Source organism: Colobus angolensis, unplaced genomic scaffold, assembly GCF_000951035.1.
Source record: "Colobus angolensis palliatus isolate OR3802 unplaced genomic scaffold, Cang.pa_1.0 Scaffold177, whole genome shotgun sequence".
In the NCBI taxonomy this organism is placed as follows: domain Eukaryota; kingdom Metazoa; phylum Chordata; class Mammalia; order Primates; family Cercopithecidae; genus Colobus; species Colobus angolensis.
The window spans coordinates 1,709,417-1,731,406 of NW_012114899.1; the positions used below are offsets into that span (position 1 = coordinate 1,709,417).

At 33.7% G+C, this 21,990-nt stretch overlaps 1 protein-coding gene across 2 annotated transcripts in view; it reads left to right on the plus strand.

The window, feature by feature from the left end:
* The window catches only part of PRKG1 (protein kinase, cGMP-dependent, type I), a 1,321,360-nt gene that overhangs the window by 161,197 nt on the left and 1,138,173 nt on the right, over nucleotides 1–21,990 (plus strand). For both annotated transcript variants that reach the window (XM_011938762.1, XM_011938761.1), the window contains exon 2: nucleotides 7,967–8,133. In XM_011938762.1, coding sequence (XP_011794152.1) covers nucleotides 7,967–8,133 — 167 coding nt within the window. The remainder of the gene's footprint in view (nucleotides 1–7,966; nucleotides 8,134–21,990) is intronic.

A 21,990-nucleotide genomic window follows, 5' to 3' on the forward strand; every position in this document is an offset into this window, starting at 1 on the left:
ATACTTTGGGGTAAGGGGGTGATAGAGAATCATGCTGTATTTCTGCCATTGAATACAAACTGTATTTTTACTAGCTGTATTTTTAGTTTAAAATTTAAAATATATGATAATCTGTCTCAGAGATTAAGTCTAGAAGCATCTTAACAACAGAATTATCCTAAAATGATTTCTTTAATGATCAATTTGAAAATCAAGTCATTGCAGTAATTGAAATTACAACATGTAACACATAGTGGTGGTGTGAGTTGCTGGGTTTCAAAGGACTAACAGTAACATCATGGCCCTCAATGTATGCCCTGATGATAGGGTTGCCCAGGGTGGTGAGGAACTTGTTCAGAGTGTATTCATGCTGACCTTGTTGGAAACAAATGAATTCTAAGAAATTTCAATTATTTAGTGCCTTGAAAGATACGAAAAAAATACTTTAAAACATTGAATTGCAATTAGACATATAAATATCTGACATTTTTTTTTCTCAGTTATTACCCTGGTTTGCAGTTTGGGCAGCTAAACTTTAGAAATAGAGTTAGTTCTTAATAGATCAGGCCACATAGTTTTTCAATTCTGCAATGAAATGTGTACAGTCTTATTTATTCTCAAGCAAAGCACTTTATGTTACTTCTATGAAACTTCACGGTTTTAATTCCATGATATGAGAGAGGGAGCTTATAGGAGAAGAGTTTGATCTGGATTCTTTTGGAGACTGCTCTATTTTTAGTTAGGCTCACTCGTAAAATGCATCTCTGGAGAGCTGAATGACTTGAATAGTTGAATGAGAGACTTTTAATATTGATGTTTTGGAAGTGGATGAACACCTAAAAGAACAACAATTTTCCTTTTCCTCAATTAATATAAGCCTGCCTTATCTGTTAACATCTAACTAGTGATTTCAAGATCTACTTAGCATTGCTCCTAGTCAATGACAATGAGGTGAAAGTATTAGTTAAAATGGAGAACACTAGGTGTATTTTTAGTTTCAGAGAAAACTCCATACTGTTTTCCCTGGCTGTACTAATTTACATTCTCACCTACAGTGTAAAAAGTGGTCCATTTTCTCTGCATCCTCTCTAGCATTTTGTTATTTTTGGTCTTTTTGATAATAGTCATTCTAACTGGTTTAAGATGATGGCTCATTATAGTTTTGATTTGCATTTCCCTAATGATTAATGATGCTGAGCATTTTTTCATATACTTGGTCATTTGTATGTCTTCTTTTGAGATATGTCTATTCAGATCACATGCCCATGTTTTAATCAAATTATTATTATTATCTATTTTAAGTTCCTTGTATTTTCTGAATATTAGTCCTTCGCCTGAAGCTTGCAAATATGTACTCCCATTCTTCAGGTTGCTTCTTCACTCTGCTGATCGTTTCCTTTGCTATGAAGGAGCCTTTTATTTTTCTGACATAGTCCCATTTGTGTATTTTTGTTTTTGTTGTCTATGGTTTTGAGGTCTTATTCTTAAAACCTTTGCCTAGACTCAGTGTCCTGAAGCAATTCCCCTGCTTTTTCTTCTAGTAGTTTTATAGTTTGGGGTCTTACATTTAGGTCTTTAATCCATTTTGAGTTAATGTTTTGTATATGGTAAGAGCTAGAGGTCTAGTTTCTTAAAGTCCTGCTGGGTATTTATTCAAAGGAAATAAAATTAGTATATCAAAGTGATATCTGTATTCCCATATTTATTGCAGCACTAGTCACAATAGCCAAGATACAGAATCAATCTAAATGTCCATCAACAGATGAACAGATAAGAAAATGTGGTACATATACCCAACAGAATATTATTTAGCCATAAAAAAGAATGAAATCCTGTCATTTGCAGCAACATAGATGAACCTGGAGGACACTGTATTAAGTGAAATAGGTCACTCACAGAAATATAAATACTGCATGTTCTCACTAATATGTAAACTGAATGCATAAAAGTAAAGAGCAGGATTATAGTTATTAGAGGCTGCAAAGAGTAGGGATGAGGGAAAGATAATGAGAGATTGGTTAATGGATAAAAAATTATAGCTACATAGGAGGAATAAGTTCCAGTGTTCTAGAGCACTGCAGGATGAATATAGTTAACGATAATTTATGGTATATTTTCAAAAAGCTAAAAGAATTTTAAATATTCTCAACACAAAGAAATAACAAATGTTTAATGTGATGGATATGATAATTACTCCGACTTGATCATTACACATTAAGTACATGTATGAAAATATCACTCTGTATCCCATAAGTATGTACAGTTACTACATGTCAGTTAAAAGTAAAATGAAAAAAAAGAAGGAAAATTAAGTTACCATCTGAATGACATTTGGGCAAATAAGTATTTTATGGGCTATCTTCCCTTTCCACAATCATTGAGTATTAATATTTCATCATGATTTCATGATTTAATTAAAAGGAACTAAATAATCTATTTTAGAACCACAGGAAAAAGGTTAGAAGGCAATTGACAGTTGGTAAATATTACAATGTATGTAATAAAAGATAAATTTTATTGTTCACCTAAGAACTATGTTGCTATCATTAATTTTGGCCCAGTGATTCCTTTGTTTTGTATCAAATGCTAATTATAGGTCTGAATTCAGCAAACAGTTTTGATTTCCTCACTACTATTTTTGTCATAACATTGGGATAGCTATAGCAGAGTTGGTTGATGTGAAAATACAGTCTGAACCTTGTTGAAAACTGGTTTGTAGTTTTGAGGGAATATCTAAATTGGCCAATAACTTTGCAGGATTAAATTTTATCTTTATGTGGGCTGGTTGATAGTTCTTAGCTCTTAGCCAGCTTATATCTATGGAGTTCATTCAGAAAAGCTGTTAGGCAAGAAATAGGATCCATGGTTTGGGCAGAATCTTAACAGTTGTGGCAGCAACAGGACTACCATTTTTCTTGCTTGTAGGTATTAATCAAATATTTCACAATAGATGGATGGAGTTGTCCTTTTGCAATAACTTGGAATTAGAAACGTTTAAGAGGCTCTGCAAGGAGTATGTTTGTGTGAAAGAGCTATGGACTGTCGTTACGTCCTCAATGAAGACTTGGAGGTCTGAGTTCCCAAATGGATAGACAATACTGTAGGTCAAGGTGACTGTGAAAATCGTTTATTGTTTCTTCTGACATTTGATCCCAAAGTTGACCATTCAGTGCAAAACAATTTTAGTGAGTGATGTTTTTGGTCACAAATTTTTATTATAGAAGTTTTGTGCTACATTTTCAAATTGCTTTAGCTGATTTCTATTCTTAGCAATGACTTAATAGCTTTGACTATGTCTTTTAAAGTGCCTGGAAGTCTTTTTTAATCGAAGAGATTGCCTGTGACCTGACTGAGGGGGAAACTGTTCTAAAACATGAGTGAAAGTAGAGAGTGGGCACACTTCAGGCCTCTGGAGATAGTTTTTGAAATTGAGATGAGACCTCATTCTCTCCTAATATGTAAGAGTTGCCTGAGAGTAAGTGATTTAAAGTCCAAATAAATGTAAGCTTTATGAGACAGTGGTTCCCAAGAGTTTCAATTATAAAACTCCCTTATTAATATGATAATCAATTTTGCTTTTGGTATTCATTAATTGATGAAATCCGCAACAGAAAACCTCCACAACTTCAGTAACATTTTGAAGTGAATTTACATCATTTATTCTTTATGTCTGTTATATTGTCTATAAATCATACCCCTTTTTGTAGTCCTTCACTGGTGTTTGGAATTAAATAAAACTCTTTATTGTAGTCTTCAAGGTCCTATGAAACCCATCCCCTGCCTACCTCAATGATCTTATTCTCCCATCCCATTCCTTCTTTCTCACTGTATGCTTCAACCATACAGGTCTACTTTCTGATCCTTGAATGTATCAAGGTCATTCCAAACTCTATACCTTTGTCCTTGTTTTTACTTCTACTTGGAATGATTTTCCTCATCATCATTGCAATAGAGAAGACAATGGTTGGATCTCATTGTCATATAATCTTTATTTCAGAGAGGCCTTCCTGACCACTTAATCTGAACTAGCCTTCCCTACTCCTTGAAATAACCCTACTGCCACTTACATGTTGCTAGCCTACTGTACGGTAACCATTATATAGAATATCCTTTTATTAGCTTGAGAAAAACTAGTGGGGGACTGTTTATTAACAGTGAATAGTGCTGGCTCCCTTATTTGAGAAGTAGGTATATGTTTTCCTATACTCTAAAATTGTCCATTTTTAACTAAGATTGTGTAGAAAGACAATTTCTGTCAAGTATTTTTTCTTTATATTCAGAAATTTTCTCTGCAACAAGTAAATGGGGAAATGGATTTTCCAATTTATTTTTCTAAACTTGAACATTTGGAAGAACTATTGCTAATCCTGGCATTAAATCATCTGGGGATATTGTACCACCTCATGAGATTTTTTAAGGAAAGAAAGGATTATCATGTTGGTTTCAGAATTTATAAATTAAGTTACACTAAATTCTTAGGGTGTTAGAAAAATACTCTATATCCAGTATTGTGCTGGAGCCAACTTGCACTGGCTCATGTAAGATCTGCTTGTTAATTTCCAGGAACTTTGCAAACAGGTTGATTTTGCATGAAAGCTTGAAATTGGCCGTGGTGGGAGTATTTACACCATGGAAATTGGCAAATGCTATATACCATGGCTTCCCCCGCTTTTCTCCAACTCAGCCAGACAGCCAGAGTACCAGCATATCATTTTATATATAGCTAATATTTCAGAGGCTGACAATCCAATGATGACAAAGGAATAGGGCTAGCTCAAATTAGTCAAGTCACGTTTATGGGTGTTTAGATTTAAAAAGCCACACCTTTTGGGCTTGAAAGAAAAAGATTTTAAAAACAAATTATTTATGCACAAAGGCAGATAGTAAAGATTAAAAAAAAAAAACCATGATCTTTGTGGTTGCTTCTTATACCTCCCAGGTCAGGCTGCTGAATTGTTTCAAAATATTGTTAAAATATATACTCTGGGTTAAGCAGATGGCTACCTTCTGTAACTTGTGATATCACCTTTCCCCAACTCCCATACTAATAACACAGCTAAAGTCACTGATTTTTATATGTATTGTATCTTAGTTACAGTGAGTGTCTTAGACCATTTCTTTGGGGAAAGAAAAGGATTCAAAGAAGAGTGAGATGGAGGCCTTGATTAATTATAGCCTATAATGTCAGAGAAAGTAAAGACTAATGAGAGTTGACCTAAGATTTTCAGTCCTCAGTAGGAAAGGACTTAAAAGAAAATTACATGAAAAGTCAGGGTTTTGAGTATTATTCTCTGACAAGAACATTTTGGGGGTTGTACTACACAGAAGCATAAGGTATCTATCTTGCTGTGAGAGTAGAGACAAATTATTTGTGACAATTCAGAAACAATGCTATTTGGCAATACCTGTATGAAGGTATACATAGTCATATGTGGTCCTATATTGATTAGTTTCCTTTAAAGTGACACAACAGCCTATATGGAAGTTTCCAGTTTGTTTCTTCAGAGACCTGAAATTAAATGTCCTCCATCCAAAATACAATTTGAGAAACAAAAATGTCCTGAAATCCCATCCTTCCCATCCCACACTCTACAGTCAGTGATAAACAGTTGGAAAGTTTGGATAATTCTACGGAATTGTGTTAGAGCTCCTTGTTTAATCTTTTGTAATATCTTCATCAAACAGATTAATAATCCTATTTATGAGAGGGGAGAAAGCAACTTCAATCATATTTAGATGGTGCTAATTATAATTATGTTCTTGGAAGAGGGCTTCATTTTTAATCTTGCTGCATTTCTAGGACTTAAATCTTTATACGGCACTCTTAATACTTCACCAAGGATAATATACCATCTGTATGTAGCTGAACAAGTTGTGGTTCTTGATTAGTTTTTACTGTGCAAGAAACTATGATCCCATCAAATGGCCTCACTCTCTGACCAAAAAAAAAAAAAAAAAAAAATTAGGAAAGAGAAAATGTAATACAATTTGACCACGATTAATTTCCTGAGTACCAAATAAGCCCAGCTTCTTGGAAAAATAATCCCAGAACAGTAGATCTCAGGAGTCAATATGAAGAAGTGGTATGAAGGTGCCATTGCTATTCTTCAGCCCAAGAGTGGTGAAGGTAATTATAAGGAAGGGTGAAGATAATACTGCAATTAATACTGCTACAACCTTTATCCCCTACCATTTACTGAAAGTAACATTTTATTCCTTGATCTTCACATATAAACCTATTAAGCTGGTATTTTTAAAATATCGTTTTGTAGATGATAACATGGAAATTCAGAAAAAAAAGTAAGACAACCCACTCAAAATTTTTGAGGTGTCAGGGCTAGGATTGAAACCCAAATATATGCCTCTTCAAAACCTATGTTTTGTTTTGTGTGTGTGTGTGTGTGTGTGTGTTTACATTTTAATAGGCACATACATTCTTACTCTAAAATCAATTTTGTATCCTGCATTTTCACTTAAAAATAATAGAAGAATTTCCTGCATGCCATTAACACTCCTCATAAACATAATTTTAATGGTAGCATAACATTCCATTCTAGGACTATTCTTCATAGTAATGAAATTTCAATTGTTTTTATTTTTATGTGTATCTTTGCACTACTTAAAACTGAATTATTACAAAACATAATGGTGAAGGCTAGGCTAGTTAGACTGAGGTCTAGATGAAAAGCCTCCCAGAAATGGGGAGAGAAGACTAATGCTTTAGTCAGTATTCACTACTGCAAGTCATTTCCCTGGAAGCCACTTGCTAAGCAAGTGAGGACAAAGGCCACTTTGTGTTTAATTTTATTAAAATTAAGACTTTTAATATGACATTCCAAATGTGCTGTCTCCTCTCTGGATTGCTAAGGTCTTTGCTTTCATCTTATCCGGCTTCTGACTTCTCTGATAGTGCTCTGATTGTCTTCCTGATAAATTATTTCTTATTGTCTCTTCCACTTTGATTTTTGCATTCTTAGAAAGTCATTTGGAACTTCCTATCCAAGCAAATAAACATCCCAATGTTTTAAGTTCTGCTAAAACTTTCTCATTAACTGCTGAATTCCAATTACAAAATTTATGAATATGTTTCCTACTGACTACCTGTGTTGAATCCCATACCTAAAATGTGTTGCACTTCAAACATCTTGTTCAATAGAGTTTATTTGTCTGGTTACCTCAGTCTAAGCTGCTTGAAGAAAGAAATGTTCTCTATAAAAGCATGGGACATGTATAAAGAACTGTTGCATTTCTACCAGTTGTTTCAAACAGCTAAGTAGGAGTCCAAGTCTTATCTTTTTTAATCCAAAATATTATTTGAGCAGTATTATCTCCCATCATTTACTGAAAGTAACATTATATTCACCAGTCTTCACACATAAAGCTATTGGGTTGGTATTTTTTTAAATACTATTTATAGATGACTGGCATCTTAGTAGACACTGGGCATACAGTAAAAAAACAAATTTAAAATGATCTCTGCCTATGTGGAGCATAAAGTCTAGCAGAAGAGGCACATAAAAAATAAGTAAACATTTTTTTCTGTAATTGTGTATAGGGCAATACATCCCTGATGTTCTTTTACAAATATAAACAGTAGTAATAGTATTTGTTCTGGAGTTGTAAAATTTTGTTCATATTTATTCTTAAACTAAATTACAAACTTTAATTTAAAGTATGTATCCATTGGTTTTCTGGCAATCTTTGTGATCAAGAAAAAGTCTAAAGCAAAATGAACTTGTTTGATTTTGTTTGTTGGTTGGTTGGTAGGTCACTTATTCATTAAATGATAGAATACTTTAAGAAATTCTTAGTGCCCTTTTTTGCTGCCATGGAACTACTTTGTTCTCCAGTCTTCCAGAAAATTATTGAATTCCTAACAAGAAAATACATTTGTGGTGTGCCAGAGCACTGTATGGCTCCGCTAAACCTCACAAACTATGAAAGAGCTTGTCAGATGTGCCAGTAAATCTTCCCTCTCTTGCCATAGGTCCAAGGATCTTATAAAGGAAGCTATCCTTGACAATGACTTTATGAAGAACTTGGAGCTGTCGCAGATCCAGGAGATTGTGGATTGTATGTACCCGGTGGAGTACGGCAAGGACAGTTGCATCATCAAAGAAGGAGATGTGGGGTCACTGGTGTATGTCATGGAAGGTACGGTTTGTAACTCCAATCCTCTGACATTCAAATATTCCCTTTTCATCTTATCAGCTGCACACAGATGGCAATGCATTACATGGAAAATTCAATTTTTCCTTCTTTTATTGAGAAATTAGTTTGAAAAAAGTTGAAACACTACTTAGATACAGTCGTTAACTAATTATGTGAAGTGTTTGTGTTTAGAATATTAATATGAGAATCCACTATTTTTTCAGACATGGAAAAGTTAAAAATGTGAAAAAAGAAAAGTAGTTTATTACACTGAATATTCTGCATGCAGTCAGGTCACTGAGCTAACATACAAAGCTTCAGCAGAAGCTCAAGATCACTGGAAGTATTTTTGGTCCAATAATTTAAGCATCTTCAACTGTACCCTTAACTTTTAATATGTGACTAGTTTTCCTGCCTCTGTAAAAAGAAAATGTTTTTCATGTGTATGACAGAGGCAGATAATAAAGATTGGATGACATATTACCTACCTAATTAATAGGAATGATAGCTTGTTTCATACATCCTGTAAAGGCTAATATAGAAAGTGTTTTGAAAAGAAAACTGAGACACCCACTGTGTAAATATGTTTTATGCCTAGCTAATTTTTCATAATACCTATTTCTGACTTGAAATCTATAATAACATGTTTTTCTTTTGTGGGAAGAAAGTAGCTTGAGATAATGACTGAATCAGTTTGGAAGACAGTGAGTTCAGAAATACCTGTAATGTAAGATGGTGACACGTGAAAAACAGTTTCTTAGGTGGTGATTAATATTTTATCCAAAACATTTGTGTGATAGTGTCCTATAATTATCAAACTTATAGGTCATTCAGAGAAGCGGTATATTTGGGCAAGTCACTTAATTTCTCTGTTTCACCTAACCAAATTGTGAAAAAAGAAGATATTCTTTCTTTCTGCCAGTGGTTTTCAACTGGAGATGATTCTGTCTCCCAGGAGACATTTGGTGACATCTGGAGACATTTTTGGTTGTCACAAAGGGGGTGATGTTTGGGGGACTGCTGACTTTCTAGTGGGTAAAGGCCAGGCATACTGCCCAAAAGGGTAGCTGCCCATAACAAAGATTCATCTGGCCCAAAATGTCATTAGAGCCAACAGATGAAAAATTCTGTATTCTACCTTTTTTATAGGATTGGTATAAAATGAGATAATTTGTATGAATGTTTAATGTAAAGTACAGAACACCACAACATAATAATAAGTATTATTATTTCTATTAAAATATTGACAGTATATAAGAAATAGTCTTCTCAGCATGCACCTTTTATTTATTCTTTGTCATCTTTTTGGATATATGTTAGGCATTCAGTTTTTAAGTAGTAATTTCTGTCATTTTTTCCCTTATAGTTTTCACCCTCTATGTCAACAATATAAAATTCTTCCAAGGCCAAAAATATTATTCATTTAGAATAATAAATAAATACTCATTTAGACTTTCTTCTGGTGACAAAACACAATAAACAAAAATACACATAATGTACACTTGGCAGAGAATTGCAAATAACAGAGATGAAATTATAGGACAAGGCTATATGTGGATAGTGAGCAGAAAGGATGGAAAAGTGACAAAAATATATAGAGGTCAAGTATAGAATATAAAGATAGAGGCAATATCTTAAGAACTACTAACAATTACAAACCACGTTTAAAGCATTTCTGAGATTATATCAGTAGCTTCATATGATATTATTTTTCAGATATTATATTGGTTAGCACCTTTTAATAAAACAGGTTTGTATAAAGGAAAGTATATTTTTGCTTCCATCTGTTTTCAAATGCTAATTATTGCTATTTCGTTCAAGAAAGCACAATTTTGAACACCTGTGGATTCAATGCTCCTTTATCTTAAATATTTCTTACAAAAATAGATTCCCAAACAACCATGGAAATTATTTCTAAAATTTATTCATGTTGTCCCTTCTTACTAAGCCTAACTGGAAGTTTTCTAGCTATATTGGAAGAAGCTTGGTAATAATAGTTAATATTTGTTAATGTTTAGAAAATGCCCAACACACAGAGCATGCTTTTTCTAAATTTTTTATATATAAAATTTATTTAAACCTCAATTCTGTCAGGTAAAGGCTAATATTTATTATTCCATTTTGTAGATGAGGAGACTGAGGCTTAATGTGGTTAAGTAATTTGCCCAGGTCTCCCAACTAGTTTATAGTAGAGTCAGATACCCAGGCTATTTGGATTCATAGCTCAAACTGTTAACTATGGGGCTATGTATTAGTCAGGGGTCTCCAGAAAAGCAGGACAAATAGGATGTGTGTGTATATATACAGTGAGAAGGAGATTTATTTTAAGGAATTGGTTTATGTGATTATGGAGGCTGGCAAGTCCAAAATCTACAGGGTAAGGCCCATTGTTCAGAGATGCTGCAATTCGAGTCTGAAAGCCATCTGCTGACAGAATTTCCTCTTCCTAGGGGAAAAGTGGGACTTTTTTCTATTCAACTGATTGGATGAGGCTTGCCCACATTATTGGAGGGTGATCAGCTTTCCTCAATGTCTATTCATTTAGATGTTACTAAAGAGTATCTTCACCAAAACGTCTACAGTAGAATAATGTTTGAGCAACTTTCTGGTATTGTGACCTATCCAAGTTGACATGTAAAATTAAACATCACAAGTCAATCGACCCCTTGTCAACTTGGCACCCATACATGTCTTCTTAAACCACATTTAATTTTTAAATAAAGACAAGAACAAGGTCATACTTCTACCTAACATGATTCAACAACCCTGTGTGCAACTGCAAATTTACTAACCCTTTCCCCAAAAGAAGACACAAAGTTCTTGGGTGATGTTTATTCATCTCATTGATATCCCATAGCTTAAATACTATGATGTGAAGTTAACAATACTTAAATACTATGATATAAAGTCAATACATCTTATACTACATGATAAGGAGATAAGAGAGGGAAGCAAACAAAGATGTTTGATGCACACACACACACACACACACACACACACACACACACACACACACACACACCCCAATATAACAAAATAAGATAGAAATAGTCATGATAGACAATATTGCTTCCCCAGGTAAGTATACTAGTATTTTCCCCGTTGCTTCATGATAATTTTAATAAATTTTCTTTATCTTCCTTTTATTGCTGGATTGACTAAACAGCACATTATCTTAATTATCCTTTTAAAAACAGGGTTCTAAATAATGTATCAATATTCAGAGTCACAGCTTTTGCAATGATGTTGATTGCCTTCAGAGTCACAGCTTTTGCAGTGTTGTTGGTTGCCTTCAGTTAAACTCAATAAAATGACTACAATTTTATAACCTGATGCCTATCTTTCCCTAAATGGTAATTCTAGCCAGCTCAGTGTAACTTTAGCAGATCTTGTGCTAATAGCCTCATGTCAAAATAATTTAAAATTTAAAAAACGATCATTTAAATTTTAAAAAGTTTTAATTGAGGAAATGTTTCATTGTATAATTAGTTCAATCTTCTCAAAATTTCGGTCGCAATGTTTTTGATATAGATTCTTTGTTATCTGTGAACATTAATATTTGTAAAGAGTATACCATGGTCACAATGAGTGAATAGGCTGTAAAGGATCTTCCACAAACTTTCTTACTATCAAGATGTTCAGCAAAACACCCAGGGAGTTTATGTGCAAAATCAGTCCAATTCTTCCTGTCTTTCTTTAGTGAAATTAAGTGGTCTTCATAAAATGATGTGCCTTACAAATTTTTTGTTTTCATCCCGGACAGTGTTCCAAGTATTATTGCATACCTACATGCCAAAGGTTCTTATGGTTTTAACAAAGAGAATACTCATATGGTAAGACTTTATTAATTAGGATGACTGGGAAAGAGTCATCTGGGTGTGGTATGCATACATTGTCATGTATTTTGAAGCAAGATGAGTTCAGATACTTTAAAGTGCTACCTAGAAGTTTCAATTTCAAGTTTTGATCAATGTTGTTTTGGAATTAACTTTTTAAGGCAGTAGTGTAAGTAGATTATATTGCTTAAAGCTCATTTTAAGTTTTAATTATGTTAATATATTTTAGTGAGTCTTACAGAATATTTGGATACAGTTTATTTTCTTAAACAGATAGATGTTGGCCTTAATTATGAGGTAGCATGTGTTAATACCCTTATATTCTTGTTTTCCTTTTTCATCATAAAGACAAACTTCAGTCTACATTCATTCAAAATGAAACAGACTCTGATTTAGTGATTTATAATTGGTGATGTGTTATTTGGGGTGAATTTTACCTAATATTCTAGTATTGGAAATGTCTAATTTATATCTATTATAGTGATTGATTTGCTTAGAGATAGTGGTTTTGTTCATATTATGTGATGTTTCATAGTGGAAGCGGATAAATTTCATTTTAATTTTTGAAATGGCAAGTGTCTGTTTAGTGTCCTTTGACTATTGGTTATTTTAAGGTACACTTTTTTGATGAAATCATCAATTCTCTTTTTGCATTTCAAATTTTATTTAATTTAAGTTAACTTATTTTGTTTTATTCATTTAATTGATGTACAATAGTTGTAAATAGTCATGTAGACATGGGGATGTTTTGATACATGGAATGTATAGTGACCACATCAGGGTAATTAGCATATCCATCATCTCAAACATTTTTCATTTTCTTTGTGTTAGGAACATTCAATATCCTCCTTGTAGCTGTTTGGAAGTATACAACATAGTATCATTATCTGTAGTCATCCTACAATCCTATAAAGTACTAGAACGTACCAATTTTTTTCATGAGATGCTTATTAATGATAATAACTTTTATTACTTACTCATATGCCAGGTACTGTTTAGTCACTTTCTAGGTCTTAAAATTTTAATTCTCACAATGACCTTAAGAGATAGGCATTCTGTTATCTACATGTTAATAAATGGGAAACTGATGCCTGGAGAAGTTAATAACTTGGCCAAGACTAGGCAATCAGTATGTTGAAATACGCATCTTGGCCATGGAGTCCCCATGCCTAAGGACTATGCGGTGCTAACTTTTGAAGTACCGATTAGAAGTACTGTTGTTACATGTTTATTATGTGTACTCCAGCTTGAGGAGCTCATAAAAGATGCATAGCTTTAAACCATGAGATTGAAAAATGATCTGTTTTCAAGAAGTAAAACTTGAACAGCAATAGTTCAAAAGGAAAAAAATTCAAGATATTTCCTATAAGTACTTCTTAGGCCTCTCTGCATCCTTTGAATATTAAACTTCTTACTGACCACTCTGTAGATCATCTGGCATCCATTCCTCTTTTCTTATTAGTTCCTTTTTTCTTATTGAAAGAATGGCTGGCCGGGCACGGTGGCTCAAGCCTGTAATCCCAGCACTTTGGGAGGCTGAGACGGCCGGATCACGAGGTCAGGAGATCGAGACCATCCTGGTTAACATGGTGAAACCCCGTCTCTACTAAAAAAAATACAAAAAATTAGCCGGACGAGGTGGTGAGCCCCTGTAGTCCCAGCTACTCCGGAGGCTGAGGCAGGAGAATGGCGTAAACCCGGGAGGCGGAGCTTGCAGTGAGCTGAGATCCGGCCACAGCACTCCAGCCTGGGCGGCAGAGCGAGACTCCGTCTCAAAAAAAAAAAAAGAAAAAAAAGAATGGCTATGATTTGGCTTAATTCTTCGTCCACCTCTGTGTCCTTATTGTTTAGAATTAAACTCCACCATGTACCTTGGAGGCCCTATTTTCTATCTACAATCAATAGCATTGATTTTGTTTTTCTCACTGGTTTCATTTTTATTTTATTTTTTTAAGAAGGAACAATTCTTTCAAGTTATTACACAAATGACTCTTTTAACGGAGCATTTGTATACTAACTCTAAGTGTTATGTGATTATTCACATCGACTCTCAAAAGACTAGACTCTCATTTCTGTTGGTATTGAACTGAGACTTCACTTATAAAGATTTGCTTCCTTTTCCAGTAAGTTGGTTGATACAATGTGGTCTGCCTGTTATGCTGATGTTCAACACTATTTGTTATTCAGGGTGGATGTGAATCATGCTAACCACCATCAACAGTAAAATTATACCACTTCAAACTACAAGTTCTATTTTCCCTCCCCAAACATGTTTTACTGTCTTTATACAATTAAGTGATGTAATGAACGTTGACATTCAAAGAGGGATTTTATGTAAAATTGAATGTTAAAAACGAGCCTTTCAATATCAGATGGCATTCAAAACACTACCTGAGAGTGTGAAGGAATTGAATGCATTTTCATATTGATTAGCTCTCAGTAAATTTAACATGAGAAACAGGCCATTTTATTCTTACAATCAGATGTTGCCTTTTGGCCTTATGAGTTTTTCGTGTTAATCTAAAAGCTATCTTTAAAACAGTTCAAATACAAATGTACTTAAAGTTATTCTTGCAACTCCTTTGTGGGACCAAGCTTACAATGTTACTGTTCAAGAGAAAGCTTGTGTACTACTTACGTAAAAACAAAACAAAACACCTGATTATAAAAGGTTATCATAAATAAGGAGAGTCTTGAAGCACTAAATGTGAATATTAAGATGTGTTTTAGTTATTGAGGCCATGGCAAAGGCAGGGATGTGAAATATTTAGATGCCATGTGGGGTATCGTGTTCATTTTGGGGTGCCTTGCTTCAAAAAGGACTTTAATATACTTGAACAAGTTGAGGAAGCATAAAATGTATTTAAAATAATTGATAATATTTCATGGACAGATTTAGGAAGAAAGGATAACTGTTTTTAAGTGCTGAAAACACAGTCACATGGGGAAAAAAGGGAAGTGTTCTGCATAAATCTAGATGGCCAAAGAAGAAATGCAGGTTACAGTGAAGTCTAAATTGAGTCAACTTGGGAATCAACATTTTGCTAATTAAAAATGGACCAAAAGTGAAATGAGCAGCCTGATGTGATGGCAAGAACCTTGTCTCATGAGGCATGCTAGAGGTGACTACATAGCATCTGCTTAGAGAAAGTTTGTGTGGGTTGAGGAGGGATTCCTTGTGGCTGAACCATAATGTATCTCTTGTATCTTTCACAAACTCCAATACTCTGAGTCTGTGAATCTGTGAACTAATACTCTGCAAGTCAGCTTATAAGAGCCTAGCCCTCAAAAGCTTTCTTCTTGTAAATCCTTTCCTATATGTAATGTACATGTTTAGTTTTGAATGTTCTTTTACTTATATAAATCTAATAATTTTGCATGTATTCTTCTACCACTGAATTGTTTTGTTCAGTGTTATGTTCCATTGTATAACCCAATTTATTGATATTTTCTGCTATTAATGGTATCCTGAATCATTTTCTGTTATTTTGCTCTCCCAAATTGTGCTTGTGTAAGCAGTGTTAACGGTGAATCCTTATAAACATGTTCAGTAATTTCTCTAGTGTGTATAGATAGAAGTAGAATTCCTGGGTCTTAATGTATGTGAATCTTCAAATTTTTTAAATAATACCAAATTACTTTCCAAAGTGGTTTTATCTGATTATACCTGATTGTAACTTATGCCTAAGTTTTCTGATTGTCCCTCACATCCAGGACAATTTATATTGACAAACATTTAAATTTTACCTATCTGGTGGATGGGAAATGGTACATGGTGATCTGAATTTTCATCTCTTTAGGTATGAATGAGGTTGTGACTATTTGTGTTTCTTCCATGAAAAGTCTGTTATTGTCCTCTCCCGTTTTTACTGTTGGGGGGATGGCTTTATATACATTGGAACTTAATCCTTATCGAAGTTACATGCATTGCAGATATCTCTCCTATCTATGGCTTGTATTTCTATTCTTCTGTGACATATTCTGATGAACAGAAATTATTAATTTTAATGTAGTCAGATACATCAGTCTTCCTCTTGGTTTGTGCTTTTTGTATGTTTTTAAAGAAATCCTGTTAACCAGCGTTTTTCATGCTCGTGTGTGTGTATGTCTGTGTGTGTGTGTGCATGTGTGTGTCCGTGAAGGTACTTTCATAGCTTAGTTATATGAGGTTCATAGCTTAGATTATCTCTACATTGATAACCGAAAGAGTAGTTGTACTTTTCAAAGTAGGAGGCCTGAAAAACCATACATTTTTGCTTTTATGTTCTTTTTTCAATGTATTTGAAGAATTCTTTATAAATTTTCCTTTGGGACAGTAAATATGCTTTTGAATATACTTGATGACAGCAATTTCTTTTCCTGTGATAGTGGATTTTATATTTGGAAATAATCACAAGTCATTTAGTGACAGATTTGATGAATAGGAGTAGGTGATTAAGCTGAGTAATACAGTTTTATTTTATTTTATTTTTTGGCTAAAATATATAAGAATGTGTGTATATGTACCTTTAGAAAGTAATGGTATTTGTTGTACAAGTTAAGAATTGACCAGATGTTTTACTCTAGAACATCATTATTGAAAAAGTGACATATTTTGAAGGATAATGTTCTTAATACTCATCTGGTTACTAAGTCCTTGTGAGATTTTTAAAAATATAGCCTTATCTCATTGTGGTTCTACTAATGTACAGTTCTCAAATTCTTTCTAGGGTATTACTAGTGGAAATTAGTTTATTACACTAGGAAGAGCCTTAGTGTGACTTTTCTTATTTTGGAAGTCTCCTGAAAGCTAAAATGTTTGAAAATTGCCGTACTTGTTTTGAGATGATGGTTGAAATGCCATCAATTTTTTTTCAATCTGACATTAATAAGGCAAATCATGGGTCACATTAAAAAAGTACACATTTTTCTCTTCTTATTCTTACTTCAACCAGCTATTTATTTTATTTCTTTGCTTTCTCATTTTGCTAAGATATCAATCTCTCCATTCTTCATTTTGAGTAATGCCAGATTGGAAATTTTAAAAGTGTATTTTTTTTTTTTTTTTTGGTAAAAATTAGAAACAAAACAGCAGAGCTGAAAAAGTAAAAAGTGAGAAGAAAATGTGGATTAGTACTTTTTTGGCAATGGTGTAATAACACATTGATTTCTTGCTAATGAGGTAAAATTTACTTCAGCCATCATTACGTAACTGTTGAAGAGTTTGCATGCTGAACACTTCACACAATCTACAACTGTTGTGTGTTCATTTTAAAAATACACATAAATATATTTCTTCAGGGACTTTAACATGATTTTCAATGATTTCTTTGTGGAACTGGATAGACGAATGCTTTTAATATCCATCCCTCTAATGAGAAAGCCTTGAATGTTTAGTAATTGTTTTGGCACACTGTCCAAGGGCAGGACAGATAGGAGCCACTTCCCAGCGCAGGGGAGCTTACTGGTGTGGCTGCCATGGCAACAGTCTACCCCACCCCCACCACAGAGAACATCAGAATTGGTCTCTGAAGTTCTTATTTGAATTCTCCCATATCTCCACATTTGAGAAACACAGGCTGTAATTGCACCTACTTCATCTGAATTTAACTGCTGTAGCTTTAGAAAGCTGCAGTCTGAATCTGATCTTTATATTTAGGTTCTTCTATAAACTCCTTTCTGATAAAATGAAAATATTTTTGTGCTAAGGCTCCAAAAGTAGTACACAGATATTTAGAATTATGGTGGATGACTTAAAATGGCATTAAAATCAATCTGAGAATTCACGCTTTATGTGTATTTAAAATGTCAAGGACTTATTATTGAGTATGTAGTTACATTAATGATTTGTATAATTTTTTAGCCTAATTTTAGTCAATTTGTCTAATTGAATTAGACAAATCTTTTATTTGTCTAATTCATCCAACTTTACTGAAGTGGATATTTTTCCATGTATCACAAAACACCCATAAGTTACTCATAAAAATACATAGGAGCAGATGCTTTTATTTTATTTTAAATGTTATTTTATCGGTTTTGAGACAGGGTCTCTCTCTGTCTCCCATGCTGGAATTCAGCGGCTGGATCATAGCTCACTGCAACCTTGAACTCCTGGGTTCAAGCAATCCTCCTGCCTTTGCCTCTTGAGCAGCTAAGACTATAGGTTCATGACACCATACCCACCTATGTTTTTGGATTTTTTTTGTAGAAATGGGCTCTCACTATGTTACACAGGCTGTTCTCAAACTGCTGGCTTGAGGTGATTCTCTCACCTCAGCCTCTCAAAATTTTGGGATTACAGAAATAATCCACCAAGCAGACCTGCAAATGCTTTTAAACCCAAATAGTAATCTCAGCTACACAGGAGGCTGAGGCAGGAGAATCTCTTGAACTTTGGAGGCGGAGGCTGGGGAGAGCCAAGATCACACCGTTACACTCCAGCCTGGGCAATGAGACTGAAATTCTGTCTCATACAAAAACAGAAACAAAAACAGAACACAAATAGAGTATTTACTTTCTATTTGCTGTTCACTGTCTGTGTAGTTGAACAAGAACAGTTAAGTTACTCTGTACGCTGTTCAATATAAAAGCTAATTAAATTACCTTAGTCATTTATTAATAGCAAAGCTTTATTAGAAAAAGCATCTGGTGAAGGTTGTCAAACTCTTATGAAGATGATTTTCCATTTCACAAATATGTAATTATATATTTACTAAGGAAAACCAAAGCCATAAATGAAGTCAATGTGTATAAAATTTTCCTTTTAAAATTGAGCAGGCTTCTTTAAAAGATCTTTTATTCCCCACTGCAAAAAAGAAGGGTGTGAACATTTGTTTCCTGTAGAGTTTCATTAATAGCCTATTGTAATAACTTTCACTTAAAGCCATTCACACATACTCATCAAAGAAATTTTTTTTTAAATTTGTACAGCTGGCAGAACATAATTCAGTGTTACATGTTACACTTTATATTGGGATCATGCAGATCATATTTACAGAATATTATTTTACATTACTTTACTATTACATTGCATTTCATCTTGTTTTAGAATATTTAATAACTTCAGCAGCATTCCTGATATAGATTTATGCGATCCTTGATGGTTCACTCAATGACGGTACATGCCCTCAATTTAAAATCACTTAAAAAAAAAAATAGATTTGTAATAACTTGCTCCGGTATTACCAGTGCAAAGATTTTTATTGACTCATCCTTTTGGGAACATGCATATGCAAATGTTTATACTTTGTGCCTTTATGTGTATGTGAATTTCCATGACATTGCCTTTTCCCTGAGTTTATATAATAAGGTAACAGTGGGTTGGTGGTATAGCATGTAAAGGATGTTATCAATGATTAAATTTAAATTTACAAGAAAAACATGATTAATAACAATAACTGTAGGTATTGATGGTAAAGCTCCCAAGTGAAATAAAAATGAGTCTTTAAAGAAACCACAATGGTTTTTCAGCATCATTTTTCATACTATCCTCTTCAAAGAAAATTGAGATGACTTTTATGGAATGTCTTGAAATTTCTTTTCATTTAATCCTATGGATTTAAATTATTTATTTATTACATCAATTCTAGTATTCAAAGGCACATGAAATAGGACAAATATTTTGGAAAATTTTTCTTCATATTGAGTAACCAGTTACATCTATACAGAGCAGGCATTACTAAACTATGGTCTTTTCTCTTAGATGGTGTGTTTCTACAAGCAGAAAGAGTGGTACAGAGAAAGCAGGGTATGACTTTGACAAGCATATTCTATGAATATTTGAAACTCTTTGTATATTCCTCAAAGAGAGATAATAGCAAAGAAAGTATATAATGAACTTCCTTTTGCAATATATCATCTTTATTCTCCTTTATTAGAATTCATTTGATAATTTATTAGTTCTTATGTTCAAGAAATACCTACCCAGTGATGACTGTGTCTCAGTGGACACCGAGGTTATTACAGTGAACAACACGTATACAGTGTCTCTTCTAGAGCTCACATTCTGATGATAGTGGCAGGGGAAAAAGATAAAACTCTGTATGAAAATAAGCAAAATACTTTCAGATGGTGATAAGTGCTATGGAAAAGTAAATAAAACAGGGTGATGAAAGAGGATCATGGAGGCAATGACTGTGGGGATCAGGGTAGACTTCCCTGGGAGGGTAGCATTTGAGTTTGAACCTGAATGACAAGAAAGAATCAAACAAAAGGGTGGATAGAGGATTCCAGATGAAGTAAACACAATAGAAAGGTAGTAAGGTGAGGAAAAGCTTGACATGTTAAAAGAGACAGAAACCATGAGGCCAGGTTGGAATGGTTGGCAGAGGCAAGGTCATACATAGGGCCCTGTAAGTAGACTGCTTTTCTAAGAGATTTAGAGAGTGTTAGAGGAGTTTAAGTTGAGATGAGACATGATCTGATTTATGTTTTATGAGTAGAAAAATGGATTCCACTAATAATCTTGGAAGAAAAGATGGATTGTAGAGTAGTGGGAGAAAAAGGGATACCACTGGGAAGCCATGGCAGTAATCCAGGCAAAATCTAATGGTGGCTTGGGCCAAGATGGCTGTGTGGGTGATGAGAGAAGTGTGGTATCATTTGGCAGTGTATGGATTCGATGTGGGTGTGAGAGAAAGAGAAATTAGGAATGACTTGTATGTTTGTATGTAAATAATTAAGTGAATGGCAGTACCATTTTCTGAGATGGGAATAGGTGAGATATTTCATCTTAAAGAGTACAAGTCAAGATTTCTGTTCTGACAGTAGATATACATTCAGATATACATTCCTGAAAGCTCAGTTAAGAGATGAGAGTGTGGAGGTAGTGTTCTGCTGAATAAACCAGGCATAGGGGAAAGATTGATGAAAGTTGTTCTCTTCTGATTAAAGTAGTTGTTTTACATACATCAGATGAAATGGTAAATTTGGATATTTAACACATTTCATAGACATAGATATTCATAAATATTTTAAAATTATTTATGAGAAGTATTTTTAGTAAACTGAAAATTCATTCCTAGTTTACACAAACTAATATTCTTAAAGCAGCAGTTCTAAAAATGTGAGCAGGGACACTTTTAGGGGATCCTTGAGGTCAGAAGTTTTTTCATAATAGCACTCTCTTTCCTGTCTTCTTCTGTCTCATTCTCTCAGTAGTATACAGTGAAGGCTTTTAGAGGCTACATGGTGTGTGGTATAGCAGCAGACTGAATGCAGAAACAGAGAATATGGCTGTCTTCTATTAAGCTAGACATCAATTCGATTTCTCCAAATTGTAAAACAATGGCCTGCTTTGTATTAACACTTTTGTTTTAAATGTGTAGTTAATTTTAATTAAAATGTATTATTTAACATGTAATAGATTTATTATTATTTTTAAGTGAATAAATACTTGAAACATTTCTCCATTTTAATATCAAATGGAGTAAACATCTATAGAAGTAACCCACATAATCAAAAGCTTCTTAAGGTTTTCACTAATATTTAATAGCATAAAGAAGTCTGGAGACTGAGTTTGAGAACCACAGCCTTAAGCCATATGACTTGAGGGCTAATATGACCAGGTGATTGTTTGTTACAGAAATTAAAATTGATTAGTTTAAGGTTCAACATATCAGATATTGATGCTCCTCCTCCACATCACACATATCTAGGACTGTGTTACAAAAGAAATGTCTCTTAAATAGTCTTGATAAATTAGAAGCAGAAAAATTTCTGTAAAGGCTAACATTTAAATCTAGTGCAAATAGCCAACACAGATCAACAATAGGCAAGTCAGTTCCATTGAAGTGCTTATTATTGTGTTAACTCCATTCCATTTCACAGTATGAAAGGTATCCTTGATACATTTTATGGGTTCTGTTTGTATACTTTCCGATGTTCAAGATTTGGAAACTGAATTGGATTCCCCAATGCTTATTCTGAGTTAGTGTCGCAGAACATTGAAATTTTTTTTTGTAGTTAGACTTACAGTTCTAAAGGAATAAAGGAAAACAGATATTGTTTGAATTCAACTAGGATTTTGTAGAGAGGAAATGATTTT